The sequence below is a fragment of the Harpia harpyja genome, chromosome 22 (assembly GCF_026419915.1).
Source record: "Harpia harpyja isolate bHarHar1 chromosome 22, bHarHar1 primary haplotype, whole genome shotgun sequence".
Lineage (NCBI taxonomy): Eukaryota > Metazoa > Chordata > Aves > Accipitriformes > Accipitridae > Harpia > Harpia harpyja.
In genome coordinates, this window is record NC_068961.1 from 10,114,476 (window position 1) to 10,129,129 (window position 14,654).

Here is a 14,654-nt window from a genome sequence, read left to right on the forward strand (position 1 = left end):
AAATAAAAACAAACTTACTATAGGGAAAAGGACAAAACCCTTTGGGAAATGACTGGACTTTCTGTCAATATTTTCTATATCCATTTAATTCCAAATGAGAAATGCATATTGAAGACTATTTTACTATAGGCAATATATTTTTGTTCATTTATATAAAATAAAACAAAACTTTAAACATAGCCATCAAACCTAAAAAGCAGAATTTTAGTCAACGTTTGACACTGCATGTGCTCAAAGGATACAGGCCATTTTACAATTCAGTAATAGCTCCCGATTCAGTAACATATAAAAATAACTGCACACACAGGGATACACATTGATACAGAACTGGAAAAAATGTTCTCTGTTATTTCATGCTACAATGGCTTTAAAAATAAAACCCGAAATGGGGAAGAAAGTAAATTCTTTTTTGTACTACCACAGTCTTAAATATCTACTCTCAAGAATTTACGTTAGGATTCTTTAAAAAAAAAAAAAAATTTTTTTTTAATTCCCATCTACTGCCCCCAGTAAGAAAAATTAAAATTTTACCTTATCATACAGCATCCACCCAATGTATTTTAAGTAGCTATCATTTAAAAAACCATCTGGGTACGTTTTAATCCAGCTGCCAATTTCTTCAATGCAAGTTGCTCGGATCTCGGGGATCACATCACTGTGAAATTATAAAATTGTAATATCAATACATTAAAAATGCCTAATATATATTAATTATATTATTTGCAGTATTTTTATTTTCTGGAATTGCAGAAGCATGTATAATCCAAAATATTACAAGTATCTTCATGTTAATGTTCTGAATTAGTCTTCAATTGACAATTAAGCCACTTTTATCTACAAATGTTTCATGCAGTAATTATTTTGTAATTCTGGGTATCTCCTCAATCACAAATGCACTGCTCTATAGCCAGCAGGAAGAACTTAAGAAACATACTTAAGAGAGGTCCTTTCGTAAACCGAAATTCTTTAAAATAATTTAACTGCTACACTTTCCTTGACACCATCAGTGCCTCTAGGATGTTTAACTTCATTCTGGTATCTGGACAATCTGAGCAAGAGTTTCTTGGGAATGCAGATACACATCACAGCTTTACTTTTATTCTTACCGGTAACGGTTTAGAAACGTCCCTTTGAAAATAGCATTCATCATGTTCTGTATCTCTAGAAGCTTATGCTCATACTGAAATACAAAGGGAACTGAATGTTAATATTGGTCCCACAATTCACTACACAGGAAAAATTTGCATCAGTGCACTTACAATACTACTGTAGTGTAAATTGCTGGCATTCACACGTGGTACCAACATAAAATGAGTGGTCTGTATCTACACTAGCAATTGGCCTTTTTGTAGCTAAGTTTATCAGATACCAGGTTTATCAGATACCAACTGCTAACCTGGATAACAAGGGACTTGTTTGATACAGTGAGTCTTGATCTATCAATACACAGAAAGATACACAACAACCATTAAGCAATCTTCACATATAGGTCCAAATTCTCTTTTTATGCACTTAAACAGAGATGGAAGAAAGGCAGACAAGGGAATTTTCAAAATGCACCTATTCCACAATGAGCATGTATTTTAACCGAGCCCTGAAAATCTAGTTATGAACTTCTCAAAACCTAAGCCACTTAATAAAAACATTCTCTCATCAACAGCATCAGCAAGGGTGACACGTTTGGGTTCCTCGCCCCCCTCAACACACACTTTTTCTCTGTTTTTCCCATAATATCAGACTTATGATGATACTAAAAACCCCTGTCTCACCCAAACACTTCTTCCCAAAAAAAAAGGGGTTGTTTCTACAACTGAGAAGTCCACGGACATCCAAAGCTAAGAACAGAGGTAACTGATTCTAAGGTCAGGAGAGAAGGAACTATGCTTGATGTTCATACAGCAAGTCACCTCCACCCTCAAGCCAGAATTATTTCTTACAGTTATAGGCCTGGCTCTGGGAGTTGATAAGGAGCTGTCTGGCTGAGCAGGGAAGAAATGACAGAAACTGAACAGCAAGAAAGATACAGGTCATACCTGAAGTTACAACCATTTTTACAATGCATTACTTACATGGAGATGACAGCTCTCCTGTGTCCTTTCATTCATTGAAATTCAGTTCAAGAACTAAAATTTTGGCTTGGAATTTGTATAAAGATATGCAAAACTGCACTCCCACAACACCAGAGCTACTGATGCAATTACAAGTGTGTGTAAATCCATATTTCTATACAGATCAAGGGCTAATGATGCCAATTTAGAGAAGCAATTAGTAGGACAGACATCACAAGTTAACAGTACATAGGGCAGTTATTACCTTAGTCATTTTTGTACCGCTTAATCTAGCCAGTCACAACTGCTCTGCACCATGAATTAGATAAACATATAAACCTCAAAGAACTGCAGTGACCAAAAAGCAACCTGTCAGCAATGCCTCTTTTTACATCTTCACGCATCTCCCGTACAAGACACCTGCCTAACCTCTTTCCTTTTTCTCTCTAGCTGGTCAAGTCTGTAATTGGTCCTCTTGCCACTTATCCTCTTCTTCTCCACCTCATACAATCTTTCAGCATTGTGCTTGTTAACATCAAGGTTCAGATGTACGCTTACAACTGCTGTCAGAAGTTTCATTGCTAAAAAGGAAACAAATCCAACATATTTAGCTTAGCTCAGGGATATGTAGCATAAATATATTCACCACTTTACCACAAAAAGGATATGGTTAGCCAAATCCAGTTTACTACCCAAAATAAGAACACTACTAGATTATAGTCGTTTGTTTTAAAATACAGTGTTTATTTTAAAGGCAATTATCAAAAAAGGAAAATTTAGTGATATTACTGGTGATTTACAACCTTTGGACAGAGTTCTAGTTAGAGAAGTAATTTACTGGGCAACTCTCTTGCAGAAAAATCAAAATTACATAAACTAAAAGAATCTAGAGTTGTAGAACAGGTGATTTTCAGTAACAAAAAAAAAAAACAAACCAAAAAAAAACAACCAACAGTGAAGCAGGCCTATAAAAGGCTGGGAATCTTAAGATTTTACTTGAATTGACAAAAATTCACATTCCTCTAAGGATCACTAGATGGTTTGCATAGATTTCAGGTGAGTTTTTTGAGCCTTCAAAGCATACAGTGTACTTTAGAACAAATTATACTTTAAGTGCTCTTTGCGTGGCAAAGAGGGTATTTACTGGCTTTAGGGGTGTCGTGGTTTAACCCCAGCCAGCAACTAAGCACCACGCAGCCGCTCACTCACTCCCCCCCCACCCAGTGGGATGGGGGGGAAAAAACAGGAAAAGAAGTAAAACTTGTGGGTTGAGATAAGAATGGTTTAATAGAACAGAACAGAAGAAACTAATAATGATAATAATAACACTAATAAAATGACAACAGCAATAATAAAAGGATTGGAATGTACAAATGATACGCAGTGCAATTGCTCACCGCCTGCCAATCGACACCCAGTTAGTCCCCGAGCGGCGATCTCCCACCCCCACCCCCACTCCCCCCAGTTTATATACTGGATGTGACGTCACATGGTATGGAATACCCCTTTGGCCACTTTGGGTCAGCTGCCCTGGCTGTGTCCTGTGCCAACTTCTTGTGCCCCTCCAGCTTTCTCGCTGGCTGGGCATGAGAAGCTGAAAAATCCTTGACTTTAGACTAAACACTACTTAGCAACAACTGAAAACATCAGTGTTATCAACATTCTTCACATACTGAACTCAAAACATAGCACTGTACCAGCTACTAGGAAGACAATTCACTCTATCCCAGCTGAAACCAGGACAAGGGGGAAAAAAAAAAAAAAAAAAAAAAAGTAGTATCTTTAGTATCATCATGCTGCAGGAAACAAGAATATGTAACACGCAATGTTCTTTTTAGCACAGGTACCACAAGAATAGCAGCTTTCCAAAGGAAGCTTTTTTAGGTGAGGCATTTAATGCAACTTCATCACATTCATTAGTGGAGGGAGGAAAATAACAAAATAGAAAACTGACTGTGAAAAATCAGTTACTGCAAAAAAAAAAAAGATTCAGAACACAGCATAATTCTAAAGTTAGTCATGTCAGGCATTAAAGAAAATTTCTTCAGAAAGAAAAAATTGGTCTAGATCTATCATATCTAAAGCACCCAAATTCCATTCAGATACACATGGGAACAAATAATTTATATTACAGTAACATACATTAGGAGGAATGCACTGTTAATGCATAAGAAAACAACTGCTCCAGTAAAGGCAGCTTTTCAATTTTGAGCAGTTTTGTTTGTACACAAGTCAACAAAACACGATCTACTGCAACTCTGCGAGTTATTTTACCTGCCAAAGTGCTTGTGTGTCTAAATGCTCTGACCATGGAGTCTGCTAAGCCTGTAAGCAGCGAGATGATAGTGTCCATCAAGTAGCTATCATACAGGATGTTGCACTGGCACTGTTGGACAAGCACTGCAATAAATTCACAGAAATTGGCCTTGAACTTCTTCCAGTATGGTCCTGTTCTGATCAGCGGGTAGTCTTTATTGTCCTGCACAGGAAAGAAAAGTCAAGACAAAACACACTAATTAGTTTTGCTTGTGCACACCATTTACATCTCTTCCCCCAGGTATCAGAGAGACCTTTGCTGACAGTCAGCTTCACCTCAGCCCCCCCATAATTTTTTTCATGGTTATGACTCCAAAGTAGGGACATACAACTAGGTTACAAGCAAGCACAGAGACAAACTAGCTTCATTAGAGCTACACTGTCATGAAAGCTCACATCTGAAAGCAACGTATGTGAGGTAGCTGTGAACAGATGGGTGGGAGAGGGCATGTGAAGCCACAGCATCATAAATAACTTTCACTGGCGTAAACCATGAGCACTCCTGGCCTCTTCTACTTCCTCACAGGTAGTAGTGCTTCCCCACTTCCCCATCCTTCTTGTTGCTGCAAGTGTGTGGTAAAATCCAGGAGGAAACTGAGGTGACTGAAAAGTGAAGACAAACAACTGTGATGTGAGAAGGATGGGACTGTTTCCCTCAGCAGCACTGCCAGCTTAAGGAGTTTATCAGGCTACAGCTTAGTAACAAATACTGAATCACCCAGCTACACCACCAGCACCTAGGTCTCTGAAACCCTCCACAGAAACAGTAAGCAGGCAACACCTTTGACATTATACAAAAAGCAAGTTACAATAAAACCACAAGAGTGTTCACAGTACAGTTGATACTGCCAGGAAGAAAGCAGACAGAGGGCAGTTCAAATGACTTCTCACACAAAACGGTGTGCCTCATGTGAAGAGCACACTAGGAAGAATTTGTAGGTGACAACCTCAGGCAGCATGAACATTTATTTCATTTGCACCTCACAGATCCCAGGAATGGCTCCGAATATCAATTTACATCTTGATAGTTTCCAGGTGTGAATGGAGCCAGGGAACTTCAAATCTTCACTCTCTATGGAAAACTTCATCCTGAAGGCAGGCCACTACTCAGCTGGTCCTTCACTAGTTGGTCAAACACCTTCTCAGACATATTCTAACATGGAGCTTCACACCCAGAATAACCTCATGTACTTATAAAGTGCACTTCATGCTCTTCGTTTCCACAGCACAGGACCCACTGCTTTCTTGAAAAATAAATGCAAACAGACTGATCTCAGGGATACACGCAACCCAAAGCACATTGGGAATTTGGGATGTGTTCCTGATCAGGTTGTAAGAGTCAGTTCAGAGCCCAACAGTATGAGCAAGTGCCGACACAGAAAGGGAAGTCCCCAGCAGGCCCCATTCAATGCTCCTTGATCACGACACAGACAGTGGAAAGACAACCTACAACTTCAGGAAATACCTACTTTATCACTGTAGCTTACTCCTCAATCTGAAAAGTAGCACAAATAGAGGAAGACATCTCACTTTTTAAGAGCATTTCTGCTGTCCATGTTTATCATATCGGGATACTGTTTAATGGTAACATGCATACTGGAAATATATAGACAGCACAATGGGCACACCACGTACATTTAGGTGCCTAACCTGGGATTCCCTTAGATTCCCTCCATAACCAGTAGAGAGAAGCAACTCTACTTCCAGAAACCAAGTCAACACAGGCTTTTCCAGAGAACTATTCAAATCACTCAACTGAAGCTCCTGCTCTGACTCATCCTGGAAATGTTTCTTTCTTTCATACAGTCTATGGAAAGAGAGGAAAGTCAAAGTGAAGTGCCAGCAAGGAGTTAAGATGAATTCCCCACAATGCTGCAAGTGTTGTATCGGAAGAGGCATTACAGAAAAGCTGTTTCTGTTCTCAAAATATTCTTCCAGTCAAACATTTATGTTTGCAAGAGAACGTTTTGATGAAACAAGCCTTTGAACAAATCTGTCTGCCGAAACCTCTGTGTGCATACATGCACGTGCACATATGCATGCACAAGTGCATGTGTGTGTGTAGAGCTTGCTGGAAGGGATGGGGAACACTCTTGAACACCACTGCAACTTGACATACACCAGTCTGTTCAAAATGCTGATGTCCCTTTGACATCAATAGTGAGAAACGGACATTTGAAAACCATGTGTTCACCCAAACCAGAGGTCTAAAACAGACCAGATGAAGCAGACCTCGGAAGCGCACGATTATCTCCATTCATTAATGCACAGTTTAAGATGACTAGTTCTGATGTATTCACATACACTTGAAATAGGAAATACAGCCACAGAAAATGCTATACTACACTTGCAGAGAACTACAAGAGTCCTACCGTGTCCACAGGCCAAGTAACTGTCAGGATCCAAGGATAGGCCATGAATTTCTTGTACTGCAACCCGGTTTCCTGTGATGCATGAGAGAAAATTTTAACAGCTTTTCGATACAATGGCACAGTTAATTCATAAAGACAAAAGCATCACAAACCATGCATCATATTTAAAAGGCTATTAAAACTTAAGGCAATTTGTATTACAGGTGGCTACAATCCAATGCACTAAATAAAATCTAACTCCTTCTCATCTCGGTATTTTTTATTTATAACCAATGATAGAAGAAAAACACACTTTTATATAAAACCTGAGTTTTCTTGCTACAGGTAAGAGACAACTTGTTTTTAAAATTTGTAAGCAAAGATATACAAGGTATAATCCTCATTATTACTTCTAAGATATGGCTCCTCAGCAAGTCTAAATATATATCCCTTTCCAACATTTAGTAACTAGGTACTGTAAAACATCTAAACTCTAGAAAACTATTCTGAGCTTTTCAAATTATAGAGAAATGTTTTCGGCACTAGTCTGACTTGATTCAGAGATGTTTCCTCAACTCTGCAATTATTCCAAGACAAAAGACGTGAAATCTACAGTTCTTTATTAGGCTCAGTGAAGCACAAGTATTTCTATCCCTATCTGGCTGTACAGTTATGCATCTAACTTAGCTCTTCTATTGCTAAACATTTCAGCAACAAAATGGGAGAGGGAAGGAAACCTACAAAAGAACAAAGAACTGCAAGAAATAAAATGCCACATACAGGAAGAAAAGCAGAAGACAGAAACAGAATAGTTTAAGAAAGAGGGGAAAACAAAAAGCAGTGGTCCTAAAGAGAAGCCTGTCTCTCCACTGAGGAATACCACTGCCCACAGCGAAGAAATAAATGCCTCAGAGACCATATTAAAGCCATTCTCCGCTTCCAATGCCAGTACACGTTTTCACAGAATCACAGCAAGACTGAAATTGAGACGGACTCTTTGAGATCATCTAATTCAACCCCACCTACTCAAGCAGGGCCAGACAAAGCAGGCTGCCCAGTGCCATGTGTGACTGGTAACCCCTGTTCCCAACCCTGATAACGTGGTTAAGCATAACTAACACCATTTTATGAGGCAAGCAGCCATTCTCTGTGACCAAGCGCATCACATATTCATTCCCGTTCCCTCATTATCAGGCCCTGAAGGTCCTGTGAACCAAGTAGACAAACCAAACAGATTTCTTCTTCCCCTCCCTACTGGCCTCAAGGTTCCTGGGCACCAGGCCAGCTGCTCCCCTCCTTACTGGCCTTACAGGTCCCAGGCACCCAGCCAGCCAGATAGTGGTGATGACCCTGTCACAGAACAGGGAAGCATCACAGCACCCAGAGCACCATTCATAAAATCAAGTGGTGGCAAGGCCTAAGTGGAGAACTTGGACCAGAGCTGCTGCTGGACAGTGAGACCCGTGCCCCCCCAGTGGCAGGGACACCTCCACCATCATTTGCTTCCTCCAAGGACTGAGTGACTCGTATTCTTTTATATGATCTTCGAGTCTAGATAATGATTGTTATATTGATACAGCAAACCACATATTAAGATTTGACCCAATCTGCAGAGGGTCCAGGTGATGAGAAATAAGTTAAATTGTATTACAGATTCCATATTACTTAGGTGATTAGAAATTTTAAGTTAAGTTGTATTATAAATTCCATATTATGCTACTATATTGATTCTGCTTGTAGAAATCCTGTGCCATTCTAGTCATAAATTGTGTGCTATACTAATCACAATATCCTGTTAAGAAAATAAAGCTTTAATTGTAACTACAATTAGTGCAGTCATCATTCTGCCAAGGATCCCTAAAAGAACCTGTCTGTCCCCTCAGTGTCGGATGACACCGTGTGCAGTCAGCTTTGTAATATCTTCACAGATGGAGACTCCACAACCTCTCTGGGCAACCTGTTCCACTGTTTGACCACCCTCACGGTAAAAGTGTTGTTTTGTGTTCAGGCAAATTTCATACATTGCAGTTTGTGCCCATTGCTCATCTTGACTTACCTTTGTGCTCACTGTCTCACTGGACACCACTGAGTAGAGTCTGGCTTCCTCTTCCTCATTCTGTCCTGTTGGGTATTTTTACACATGGAGGAGATCCCTCTGAACCACCTTCCTTCCAGACTGAACAGGCTCAACACGCTCAGCCTCTCCTCATATGAAAGATCATTAACCATCTTTGTGGCCCTTCGCTGGACTCGCCCCAGTAAATCCCATCTCTCTTGTACTGGAAAGCCCAGAACATGACTCAGCACTCCAGATGTGGTCTCACTAGGATGAGCAAGAGGAAGGATCACCTCGCATGACCTGCTGGCAATGCTCTGCCTAATACAGCCCAGGAGGTTGTTGGTGGTCTTTGGAGGGTGCGTTGCTGGCTCATGTTCATCTTGTCATCCACAACAACACCAAGATCCTACTCTGCAGAGCTGCTTTCCAGCCAGTCAGCCCTCAGTGTGTAGTGATGCATGGAGTTATTTCTCCCCAGGTTCATGGGGTTTCCTGTGTAAAACTTCATGAGGTTCCCCTCCGCTCAGCTCTCCAATCTGTTGAGGTCCCTCTAAACAGCAGAACAACCACCTGGCCTAGCAGCTACTCCTCCCAGTTTTATATCATCTGCAAACTTGCTAAGAGTACACCTTGCCCTATTGTCCAAGTCGTTATTAAAGATGTTAAACAGCACTGGCCCAAACATCAAACCCTGGGGTATGCCACTAGTGACTAGCCTCCAAATGGACTTTGTGCCACTGATCACTACCCCGTGGGCCTGGTCGTTCAGCCAGTTTTCAGTCCACCTAACTGTCTACTTAACTAACTCATACTTCATCAGCTTGTCTATGAGGATGATACAGGACAATGTTAAGTCTTACTGAAGTCAAGATAAACAACATCTGCTGCTCCCTCCTCATCCACCAAGCTAGTCACTTTGTTACAGTACGCTATCAGGTTGGTTAAGCACAATTTCCCCTTTGTAAATCCATGCTGACTACTCCTGATCACCTTCTTGGCCTTCATGTGTTTGGACATTATTTCCAGAATTAGTTGCTTCATCACCTTCCCAGGGGTCAAGGTGAGGCGGACCAGCCTGAGTTCCTCAGATCCTCCTTCTTGCCCTTCTTGAAAACAGGAGCGACATTTGCTTTCTTTGAGTCTTCAGGAATCTCCCTCAGTCACAACCACCTTTCAAAGATAATCAAAAGGGGCCTCACAATGACATCAGCCAGCTCCCTCAGCACTCTTGGGTACATTCTGTCAGACCACGTGGTCTTACATATGTTCAGTCCATTTAAGTATTCCCTAACCTGATCCTCCTCCACTGAGGGTAAGTAGTCTTTGCTCCAGACTTTCCCTCTGGTGTCAGGGATCTGGTATTTCTGCAAATCAGTTTTACCAGTAAAGACAGAGGCAAAGAAGGCATTGAGTACCTCGGGTTCTTCTGTGTCCTCTGTCACTGGGGTCCCCGCCCAATTTAGCAGTGGGCCCATGTTTTCCTTGATCTTCCTTTTGCTGTTGATTATTTGTAGAATCTTTTCCTGTTGCCCTTCACATTTCTTGCCAGACTCAACTCCACTAACATTTCCCACTAACACTAGTGAGAATTTAGGGAGGAAGCATTGGTACATGGATATAGCATTGCAATTAATTAATGGAACAGTAAAGCAATGGTTAAATCACTGAAATGATCAAGAATGAAGAAGTACAGAAAAAACTTTAATCTCCCAATCCTCTGAATGCTATAAACAAACTATAAATCAAAATGCAAGATGATGTACTCAAGCAGATATCTGGTAATATTCTCCACTCTCATTACTACTTCCACTACTGTTATCATTTGTTTTCAAAAAATATTTTCGAAATCACAGTAGTCTTATATGGCACTACTTCTCAACTAACTCAATCACTATGTTAGAAACACAAAGAGGAAACAACTCAGTTGAAAATAACAACCTACTTTGCTCTTGCTCTCATCATAGTTCTGCTTTAAAATAAATTGATTTAAACCTCAAGCATTCTTTCAATCACCTAATAACTGCAGTTAATATAGAAATGGTTGCTTCAGACATTTTTTTCTATATTAATGTTGACTTAATACTAGTCATAACATATCAATTAAACAAGCTGACAGATACTGTCTTTAAAAATACTTAGTTCTGTATAAATCATCTTAGGAGGTTTTTTAGAGTCAGTTTATCTAAAAACAGACAAAGAATTTCAAAATTCACTGGATTTAGAATTAAAGAAAAAAGAAAAAAAAACAGATACAGAGCATATAACACAGGGATTATCACTTCCTTCCATCAGTAAAATGCTTCACTAGATCAGCATGTCAAAATACTTTGTTTTTATAGCATGCAGAATACAGCTTCTAAGGCAACTATAAAACCTTCCTTTTTGCCCACCAGGACAGGTGAAAACATTACAGAGCTGTAACACATCCAGGCTGATGATAACAATAATCACATCTTCATACTTTCCATTGTGCCTACCGTATTGTGAGGGCTATTCAGGGATAATTTAGTTGGGAAAGAAGTGCCAGATTACTAATTCATATGGCCAGACACATATCGGATCGTTTCTGTCAAAAATTAGCCCAAGTGCTACTACACTTCTAAAATGAAGAAAACCATGTTGGCAAATTCATCCTCTGTGGGAATTTCTACAGCAGCTGGTCTTTGAGAGATGCTCAATTAAAGCAAGGCTGATGGCTGCTGCTTGACAAATCAATTCAGAGGTGGCAAATACAGCAAAAAGGCACAGAAGCAATTGTGAGAGCGCTGCAGAAAATTTGATGTTGGCATAATTAGCCAAGGAGCAGTCAAACAGAGAAACAGAATTGTAAAGCTGTGCATTTTTCTTAACAATTCTCAAGAAATAAGATATTCACTATTGTTTTGACTACCTAAAAATCAGAAATGCATTTTTCTTCTTTCATATGACATAATAGTTATAAAAATTCATAGTCAGTAAAACAGAAGGAAAAGATACAAATAAAAATATCAGCTAAAAAATATCTTTGAATTAGCTCATCAGTAATCCACAACAGTATTTTCAAAAGGACCTATCAACTAAATACCAAAGGAACTGTTTACCTGCTGCAATGCTGGGTTATATTTACCTCTATAAAGTCACTATCAAAAGAACTCCTCAGAGAAAGCCAGATTCAGGAAGACTGCAGTTAGATAGCCCTAACAAAACTCTGAAAATAAAAGTGACTTACAAAAAAAATATCCTGCTGCTGCTGAAATGGGTCATTACAACACCAAATTTCTCTTGTGAAAAGCAAGATTATTTTCCTATATTAAGGAAATGGGACACAGCTCCTGATAAGCAGCATGAACTCTGTCCAGGTTGGCTATTAAGGTCAAACCTACTGTTTATATAAAAAAGGCATGCAAAGTCAAAGCTGTGCCTACCTCATCAAAGGTCTCTGTCATTTTTCGCATTACATCCTTCTTGTGCAAACTTTGAAACATCTCTGCTGTTACCATGCCTAGAAAAGTAATGTTTTAAAAGCAATTACCGACAACCGTATTACATTAATCAAGTCCAAGTAAGGACTTTATTTTAAATTTAGAAACACCAAGAAACGGGGACTGTTTTATCTCTGTTTACACTGGTATGGGCAACTTATTTATAGGGAGACACAAATTCATTTATAGTAGAAAATACTGATGAAGCAAAACAGAAATTCACATTAGAGAAATCTGCCCTGTGTTGTCTGGTATGGCTATTTTCTCTGTCCATTCATTTACTTCAAGGATTTACTAAAGTTTTGCCCACTGCTAGTCAAAGACCCCAAAACATTTCCCATAAGAGAAGGCATATCAGTTGAAGACCTGGAAAAGCATTTGAAGTGTAAAAGGTACATTCTAGCTGCTTAAATACACTCAGAATTTTTAGACTAACAGAATAGTCTTCTTAAAACTCTTACTTGCCATCCTGAAGCATTTCGCTAGCAGACTGTCCCCAGAAGTCACTGTGTCTCAATGTTTGTTATGAAATAGACAGCTTCACAACCCTCTGGTAAAAGTAACCGCAATGAGGCAAGAGATTGCTTTTCTAGCCACCAAAGCAGGGAGCTTAATTTGCTAGTTGTTTATTTTCAAAGATACTAGCAAAAGAAAAGATACTAGGAAATTACAAAACAAATGGTAACTGAAACACTAGACTTTTATTAGAACTGTCATCAAAACCATCTTCCCTACATGGGGATTCTGCAAAGTGATGTGACATGACGCCACTTCAGAAACCTGACCTTGCAAACCATGCTCAAATACAACTCTGAGAGTTGGTATGCTGTAAACACAGAGTCAAAGAATTTAACCAGCAACATTCTTTATTATTAGTCCTGCCCATCTGGAGTTTGTCTTAACGAACAGTACAGATTGTAAGTACATGATTTACTGGAGAGAAAAATTCCATTTTAGAAAGCACACTTCAGACTACTCTCACCCACAGACAATGGAAAGGGCTACTAAGAGGGTAAGTTACCTTGACAGCCTGAGCACTGAATGAAGAAGTTGATGAGATCTAGAAGTGCCACATTCCTGTCTTGTTTATAAGCTTCAACCCAGTCATCTACTACAGACTAGAACAGATGAAAGAAACTCATTAGTCAGGAGTCGAACACAGCATGCTGCACTCCACTGAGGACATCCATAATAAAGACACAAAATAACACTGTTCCATCTCCATTAAATTATAAAAATGAGAATAAACTCCACACCATTTTGTTCCATTTCTAATAGTACATGCAAAAGACTCCTTCTGGGGCAAAATGAAGTCTTGAACTGCTCATTCACAAGTTCTGCTCTAGGCAATGTTGCCATTCACAGATGCTTTGCTAAGCAGGGAAAATAACCACAGCTTTAATAAATTTAATATACAAAAAAACAAAACATCGTCCTCCTGACTTTTTGCCAGCACTGAGGTAACGGTTTCATTAAAAAAAAAAAAAAAAAAAAAAACAAACCACTAAACCAAACAAACACACACCCCACATTTAACCTCTGCACCATCTAATAATTAATATTAAATTAATATTAGCAATTGTCCCTGGGAGTTCTCTTCTTCTCTAGCACCCGGTTTATGCAGTAGGCTGAAACCGTTAACATACTACACTTAAGCTAAGAAACAACTCCAAATTTCACTTCTAGGACAGTACAGCCTACAGACCTGTACGCAACAGGCCCGCTGGGACAAACCATCCAGGCTTCAACCCACCTGTAATGCCACACAGGTCTAATGAACTCTAGCAGCAGCAGCAGCCTGGACTCAAGCTGCTACCTTTCCAAGCCCTTCACATCATGCTTTGCACAGCAGAAGCTGAGCTCTTCAGAGAGCTCTACTGAAGTCAACACAGCTGTAGCACGGCAAAAGTCCATCCACACAAACGTTTTGGAAAAACTAAGGTCTCGCATCCAAAATATAAACGTATATTTCATGTGTGCACACACATACTTTACTTATAGACACTATCTACTGGAGACATATGTATAACCCTGTATAAAAATATTCGGGGCTCCAGATTTTAATCCTTCATACACATATACACATATGCTCACAGAGTATGGGGAGGTGGGATTTCTCACACTGAAGAAAGTGGCTAACTATACAGATGCACAGGAAACGTGACTATTATGCAAACTGCTGTCAAACTGCATTGGAATGGAATTAAAAGAAAAATACCAAAAGGCAAGCTCCCAGGAAAAAAAAAAAAAGGGGGGGGACTGATTTTCAGAATCCTGAACAACCAACATTTTCTACTGGTGAACCTTTTCTGTATTTTTTAAAATAATTCTCTCTTCGTATGTTCAGACATTGCTTTAGGAAGACTGGTTTAGGTACATATTTCTTTCCTCTTTTTAAATCTCTGACAGCTACTTTTTC

At 39.5% G+C, this 14,654-nt stretch overlaps 1 protein-coding gene across 8 annotated transcripts in view; it reads right to left on the reverse strand.

The window, feature by feature from the left end:
• The window catches only part of LOC128135122 (cohesin subunit SA-2-like), a 62,253-nt gene that overhangs the window by 42,177 nt on the left and 5,422 nt on the right, over positions 1 to 14,654 (reverse strand). For 7 of the 8 annotated variants that reach the window (XR_008232948.1, XR_008232949.1, XM_052773684.1 and 4 more), the window contains 7 exons: positions 13,257 to 13,353; positions 12,179 to 12,255; positions 6,737 to 6,808; positions 4,323 to 4,527; positions 2,478 to 2,629; positions 1,107 to 1,180; positions 532 to 655 (listed from right to left, as the gene is read on the reverse strand). Coding sequence is in view for 6 of the 8 variants with exons in the window: in XM_052773684.1 (XP_052629644.1) it covers positions 532 to 655; positions 1,107 to 1,180; positions 2,478 to 2,629; positions 4,323 to 4,527; positions 6,737 to 6,808; positions 12,179 to 12,255; positions 13,257 to 13,353 (801 nt within the window). In the remaining 2 variants the exon portion in view is untranslated. Of the gene's footprint in view, positions 1 to 531; positions 656 to 1,106; positions 1,181 to 2,477; positions 2,630 to 4,322; positions 4,528 to 6,736; positions 6,809 to 8,771; positions 9,713 to 12,178; positions 12,256 to 13,256; positions 13,354 to 14,654 lie in introns of those variants that run through there. The other variant, XM_052773689.1, reaches the window with a different exon arrangement.